The sequence below is a fragment of the Trachemys scripta genome, chromosome 16 (genome assembly GCF_013100865.1).
Source record: "Trachemys scripta elegans isolate TJP31775 chromosome 16, CAS_Tse_1.0, whole genome shotgun sequence".
NCBI classification, from domain to species: Eukaryota; Metazoa; Chordata; order Testudines; family Emydidae; genus Trachemys; species Trachemys scripta.
Genome location: NC_048313.1, coordinates 15,094,984 through 15,102,022, shown reverse-complemented (window position 1 = coordinate 15,102,022; position 7,039 = coordinate 15,094,984). Strand labels below are relative to the sequence as shown.

Sequence of the window (7,039 nt, the reverse complement as noted above, 5' to 3'; positions counted from 1 at the left end):
GGGGGGGGGGGTCTCTCTCTCTCTCTCTTTCTCCCGGTGCAGGGGGCACCAGGCCTGGGAGGAATGGTGCTGGCCGTGGGGCACTCGTGCGCGGAGCAGCGGCCGCGCCAGTGTGACATTGTCGATAAGGCAGAAGGGCAAAATCACCCCCTCCCCTCCCGCATCACATGCACCCCGGCTCCCCACAGGCCCAGCCGGCCCCCCACGGCCATGCCCTGCCCCCCCAACTGATCCATGCAGCCACCGGAGTGGCACATCTGCTCCCCCGGGAGAGGCCCCCTGCAGCCCGCTCCCCTGAACCGCCCCCCCCCTCGATGCCAGGCCGGGGGAAGCTGCAGGCCCCGTCCCCCAGCCTCCCGGGGGGCCGGCATGGGAGAGGGGCAGAGCCAGGGTGCCCCCACCCCTGTCCTGTTACCTGGTCCCACCAGCCGACCAGCCATGGCTTCGCGCACGTCTCACAGAAAAAATCCACTAAGGGCATCTTCCGACCTGCCCGGTGGCAGCCGCGGGCGGCTCCCCGGCTCAGGGGCGCCCGTCCGCCCGCTGCCTCTGTCTCCTGCTGGTGGGGCGCCGATTGGGGCCCCCTCCCCTTGCGAAGGGGTTAGTATCCCGGGGCCCTCTCTGCCCCTGGCATGGCGAGAGGGGGAGAGCGCCCCCGGGCTTCCCCTCACATCGCCGCGGGCCCCCCGCCTGGGGTGGGCACGGGGGGCACACAGCCAGGGAAGGAGCAGACCGAGGGCCGAACCAAGGCGCTGCCGGCCGGCGCTGCCCGTACTGCAGAGGAGCAGGGAGCTACCCACAGTGCACCGCTGCCCGGCTCCCCGTGCCCTCCCCGCCAGCCGGGCGGGGGGACGCCGGCCCCGCTCACTGGAGCAGGGGGAGGAGCCGGAGCCTCCCGCCAGCAGCAGGCCGAGCCCCGGGTACCAGGGCACCTCACTCCGCCTCCTCCCGTCTCCGGGGCAGCGGTCACCGGGGCGACGGCACCTCCTCCCGCAGCCGCATCCCTGCCTGGCGTGCGCCTGTCACTGCAGCGCATGGCGGGGCCGAGACGGGAGGGGGAGGAGGGGAGACACTCGGTGGGGGAGGGACACTGCTGCTCGGAGATTGGGGGAGGGGGTTAATTGGCTAACCCCGAGCTCCCAGCCCCACGGCTCTGACCTGACTCCCCTTCCAGAGCCAAACAAGAACCCAGGAGTCCTGACTTTGGACCATGTTTCTCTCCCTCCAAAACGATGGTCTAGTGGGTGGGGGAGGGAGCGGGAGGCTGGGAGCCAGGACTCCTGGGTTCTATCCCCAGCTCTGGAGGGGAAGTGGGGTCTAGTGGCTAGAGGACAGGCCTGGGCATCAGGGCCTCGAGATGGGAATGGAACCCAGGCGTCCTGAAGACATGGGCAGAAATGCTGTCAAGTAAACAGCCCCCTTCCTCTTTCCTGTTTACCCCTCCCTCTGCCAGCCCCTCCTCGCCCCTGGGCTACCAGCCCCCCCCCCCCCCCCCCCGGCCCCCCCCCCTTCTCCCCCCCCCCCCATCCAAGCCAAGTTTGTGGGACAAGCAGCCGCGTCCCCCCCCCCCCCGTGAGCCAGCCCAGCCCCCCACCACCACCACATGGACCCTTCCACATCGCGGATCCTCCTCTGAAGGGGAGTCCCCGTTTCCATGCCAACGCCCACCCCCGGGGGTGCACAGGGGGAGGAGCCCTGAGGGGAGGAGGCAGAGCCGGAGACACCACATGTGTGTCATGGCAACGGGCTCACACCCGCGCCCCCCCACCACGGGGACACGCCCCCCAACCACGGGACACGCCCTGCACACGCCCCCCAACCACGGGACATGCCCTGCACACGTCCGTCCAGACACAGGGACACGCCCTGCGCGCGCCCGTCCAGACATGGGGCCACACCCTGCCCGCGCGTCTACCCAGACACGGAGCCGCACCCTGCCCACACCCGCCCAGACACGGGGCCGCGGCCCTGCCCGCGCCCACACAGAGACGGGACCGCGCAATCGACTGGAGACAGGGCCATGAACCCACACGCGCCCGCCCAGACACGGGGCCACATGCGCCGCCCCAGAGACAGAGCCACGTACACTCAACCCTGGGCACACGCACACTTGTGCCTCGGCATACCAGGACGTGGGGACGCATAGCAGGGCCCACGCCCATCCAGACACCGTCTCCGTTCCAGGCACTCACCCATCTCCCTCCCACCCTGCCCAGAGCTCGCCCAGCCCCTGGCATCACCCCCAGAGCTGGGAGCAGTCTCCCACTCCTGCCACAGCAGCTCGGTCTGTTGCTGCGTCTCGACGGGTGTCCCACCACTCACACCAGCTCTCACGACCAAAGCAAAATCTACCCCGAAGGCCCCTGGCCCAGGCTGTGCACAGGAGATCCGGCCCCTGGACCCCAGCACAAACGCTGTGACCGCCCAACCTCCACACAGACTCTCCAGAGCCACGGGGCACGGTCCTGCAGCAGGGAGTCCCACTGGTGCCCAGATGACCAGCCCACCCCCTGGGATCCTGCCAGGTACAGGTCCCGCCCATCCCTCCTCATTTGCATATGACCTTGTGGGAACCCAGAGCCAACCCAGAAAAGCACCACACACACAATGCCGGTTCCTAGCCAGGTCGCCACGGTGAGGGGGATGGGCAGGCGGGGGGGTGGGGATTCGTATGGGGAAGGACTTGGATGGGAGGGGACGGAAGAGATTGGACGGATGGATAAAAGGTGAGGGACGGACGGACAGGCAGACGGAGGGGTGGATGGAGGGATGGACGGACAGGAAGACGGGGGTGGTGGATGGAGGGATGGACGGACAGGCAGACGGAGGGGTGGCGGATGGAGGGATGGACGGACAGGCAGACGGAGGGATGGACGGACAGGCAGACGGAGGGATGGACGGACAGGCAGACGGGAGTGGTGGATGGAGGGATGAACAGGCAGATGGGTTTGCGCGGGGATGACAGAGGATGGACGGATGGACAGGGAGATGGGGGTGGGATGGAGGGATGGACAGGCAGACGGGTTTCTGTGGGGATGACGGANGGGCTGGGATGGAGGGATGGACAGGCAGAGGGAGGTGGTGGAGGGATGGACAGGCAGACGGGTTTGCGTGGGGATGGAGGGAGGGATGGACGGAGGGGGCAGGACACATGCAGTGACAGACACAGGGACCAGCCCCCGCCCCCGCCCCCGCCGCCGGCCTGGGATGCCCGTCCTGGCGCTGGGGGTCAGCTGTACCTTGTTGGACGCCATCTCGCTGACGGAGCGGTAGGTCTGGATCGTCTCCAACTGGTCCAAGCACCAGTCCAGCTCTTCCAGGGTCTCCTTGGCCAGCTGCTGGTAGGTCTCCTCTGGGGAACAGAATTGCTGCTGTGAGCACCCACCAGGTGAGGCTCCATGGGGTCAGAGGGGGCCTGGGGGAGCTGCCCCGCAGCTGAGTCCAGGAGGGGGCTGGGAGTGGGGTCTAGTGGTTAAAGCGGGGGGGTGGAGGAGTGGGAGCCAGGACTCCTGGCTTCTATCCCAGCTCTGATGCTAACTCCTCATACAACCATGGCAGAGCCAGCCCTCCCTCTGCCTCAGTATCCCCCCTGTAACCAGTCTCCCCACCCCCAACCTCCTAGAGTGGGGGTGAGCCACCAGATCCCAAAGACATGGGCGGGGGGGTCCCCGTTCCCGGCCCCTCCCCTCCCCCAGCACGGGGCGACGCTTACCTGACAGCATCGCCTTGCAAAAGGTCGACTGGCTGCCCACAGGGGACCTCCTGGGGGGGCAAGAACAGACGCAGGCTCAGCCACCCGCCCCCTACGGGCCCTGGGGGGGCAGGAATAGCCACAGTGCAGGGCGGGGCCGGGAGCAGTCAGGGGCAGGGCCTTTGCCAGCCCCACGCTGCCCAGGGTGGCGTCTCCCTCCTGCCCCCTTTTTCCCTGGCTGCAAATCAGGCCACTTGAGGACGCTCAGTGGGGCTCACGGGGCCCCTGGGATCCCTGCAGCAGGGTTGGGGTGCAGACTGGGGGGTTGGGACCAGCCCCCCAAAAGGAAGGTGATTTACCAGGTGTGTGCGGCGGATCCCTGGGCAGCTCACACCAACGGCACTTCCTGGGCTGGGGCCGTCTCCCAGCACAGGGCCCAGGTGTGTGTGTGAGGGCCACACTGGGGGGGGGGGGGGGGGCGGGGGGCAGGCAGTGGGGGGAGGCTCAGGAGGGGGCACTCCCCCCTCCCTCAGGCTGACAGCCCTGGGGCTATTGGGGATTTCCCGCTATTTCTGCTGGGGGGGGCACGACTCCTTAAATCCCCAGTCGACCCCCAGTGCCCCCAGCCAGGGTGAGAGAAGGGGGCTGGGGTCCTGGGGGGCAGAGAAGGGGGGCTGGCACCCCGGGGGTCACTCACTTGTTGGACGTTGGGGTCGGGACGTTGGCCAGGATGGAGAAGTTGTTCCTCACGCTCCGCAGGCTGGCCAGCACCTGCAGGGAGAGGAGAATCAGGGCTGGAGCTAGGAGGCTGGGGGGGGAGGGGGCAGCCCCTCCCTGCCAGGGGCCCACAAGCACCGTGGGGCCCGTGACCCTGGGCTGCATTCAGCTCAGCACCAGCCCCGAAGGGCCCCGCCCCCCCGGCTATGGGGCTGGCCCAGGTCCCCTCCAGCTGGGGCTCAGCTCAGTCGTTCCCCCAGGGCTGGTAGGGCCTTTGGGGGGCCACATGCCCCCCCCAATCAGGGGCAACGAGGAGCCAACACCCGGGGCTGGCCCTGCCCCAGGGCAGCTGGGGGGTCGAGGCACGCCTCCAGAGGGCTGCCCCTATGACCCCCCTGGGCTCTGGGGGTTGGGGCCGGTCAGTCTGATCACCCCTGGACCAGGAACAGGCCGTGGGGTGGGGGCGAGGGGGGAAGATGACACAGGATTAGGCCCAAGGCAGGCGATCCTGCCCTGGGCCCCCTGGTGCGGGTGGGGGGTGAGGCAGATCCCCATAGCCTACGACTCACAGCCCCCCCTTGTTGCAGGGGCCGGCACCCACCTGGGCAAAGGGCGTCACGATCAGGTCCTCCGTGTGGCTGTGGAGGAGAGAAACCAGACAGGGTGAGCGATGGGGCCCCCCCAAACTCCCCCCCCGCGTCCTGGGGCTAGCTCCAGTGGGGGGGCTGCGCTGGGGGGAGGGTGCTGCGGCAGGTCTGCACCGGGGGGCTCTGTGCTGGGGGGGCTGCGCCAGGGAGCTCGGTGCCGGGGGGGGCTCTGTGCCAAGGCTGTGGGGCTGCGCTGGGGGCTGCCGGGCCCCATCTTTGGGGTCCGCGCTGGGGGTTGCACAAGGGCTGTTGCCTCATTCACAGACTGGGGGGGTGGGGGAGTTTCCTGCCACTGCCCAGCTGTAGGGGAGGAGGAGAGGCAGAGGGGCTCTGCCCCCCACACTCAGGAGGGGGTGGCAGAGTCTGGGCGTGAGGCCCCGGGGGTGTGCTTGGGGGACAGAGGAAGGATCGGGGGCAGCAGAGCAGGGCTCCGGGGGGCAGCGGGGCAGGGCTCCGGGGAGGCAGGGCTGGGGGTAGGCACGGCTCCAGGGGGGCAGGGCTCCGGGGGGCAGCGGGTCAGGGCTCCGGGTGGGCAGGGCTCGGGGCACTCACGACTCGCTGGCGACGGAGGAGTTACGGGACATGGTTTTGGGCGACAGGTCGTAGTCGCTGTCCGAGCGGTACAGGAAGGACTCGCGCCGCTGGCCGGCCGGAAAGCTGGGGTGCAGGACGAGGCCGGGGCTGGCCTGGGGGTCCAGGGGGCTCCTGGCCGGGGAGGGGCCATTCTCCACCTCGAAGCTGCAGGAGGAGACAGAAGCCAGGTGAGCAGGGGGGTCCCAGGCCTGCCCCCCCCGGCTATAAACATGCACTGGGGTCCCTCTGGTCCCACGGCCCCCTGCTGGCCCAGCCCTGCACCACCGCCAGCTCTGCCGGTGCCCCTCACTCCCGACCCGCAGCCCTCGCTAGCCCAGCCCTGGGCTTCCCCCCCACCAGCTCTGCCGGTGCCCCTCACTCCCGACCCGAAGCCCCCTGCTAGCCCAGCCCTGCCCCCCTCAGCTCTGCCGGTGCCCCTCACTCCCAACCCGCAGCCCCTGCTAGCCCGGCCCTGCCCCCCCTCGTCTGTCCGTGTGCGATAAGACAAGTTTCCTTTCCTGAGGCTGTTTCGTGGCCACCCAGGTCAGGCCCCTTCCTGCCCCCAACCAATCTGGGGGCCCAGGTGGGGTCTCTTCGCACCACCAGGTCCTGCCCCAGCCCCAGCCCCTCGGGCCCGGCCCAGCCCCACTCACCTGCGGGGGTGCAGGGAGCTGCAGGGCAGGGCCATGCTCAGAGCGGCATGTCCGGGGAGCGACCGGCCTGGGCCTGCCCCACGGGGTCACTGCTCGCCAGGGGTGCGGGGCCCACGGGGCTCAGAGCTGCCCCCCCGCGCCGCATGGGGCCCGCGCAGGGCGGAAGTTGCCGCAATCGGGTTGGGAAAGGCTGGGGGGGGAGGCCTGGGCCCAGCCGGGGGCCTGCTCCTGCCAAGCCGCCCCGGCTTCCTGCCCCCCCGGGAGGAAAGGTGCCGGCGGCGAAGGGCGGGGGGGGGTGAGGGCCCCAGGCCCTAAGTTCCAGGCCAGGCCGGGGGCCCCCCTGGAAGAACCAGCCACTGGGCTTCCTCCCCTCCCACCCGGCACCTTTCGCTTTCAGTTATCCCAGCAGGAAGGCAGCTACCGACCCAGCTCCCTCCCCCACCCCAACCCTCCCCCGACACGCCCCGCTCCCCCCACCACGCCCAGCTCCTCTGCCCCTCCCCCACCACGCCCAGTTCCCCCGCCCTCCCCCACCACGCCCAGTTTCCCCGCCCTCCCCGTCACACCCCGCTCCCCTCCCTCACCACGCCCAGTTCCCCCGCCCTCCCCGTCACACCCCGCTCCCCTCCCTCACCACGCCCAGTTCCCCCGCCCTCCCCGTCACACCCCGCTCCCCTCCCTCACCACGCCCAGTTCCCCCGCCCTCCCCGTCACACCCCGCTCCCCTCCCTCACCACGCCCAGTTCCCCCGCCCTCCC

At 70.0% G+C, this 7,039-nt stretch overlaps 1 protein-coding gene across 1 annotated transcript in view; it reads right to left on the bottom strand.

Annotated features, from left to right (window-relative positions):
• Nucleotides 1–7,039, bottom strand: part of PDE4A (phosphodiesterase 4A) — a gene marked incomplete at its 3' end in the record, with an annotated part of 120,725 nt that overhangs the window by 9,282 nt on the left and 104,404 nt on the right. Inside the window, 5 exon segments of the mRNA XM_034792302.1 lie at nt 3,240–3,352; nt 3,713–3,762; nt 4,389–4,462; nt 5,010–5,046; nt 5,608–5,793. Coding sequence (XP_034648193.1) covers nt 3,240–3,352; nt 3,713–3,762; nt 4,389–4,462; nt 5,010–5,046; nt 5,608–5,793 — 460 coding nt within the window.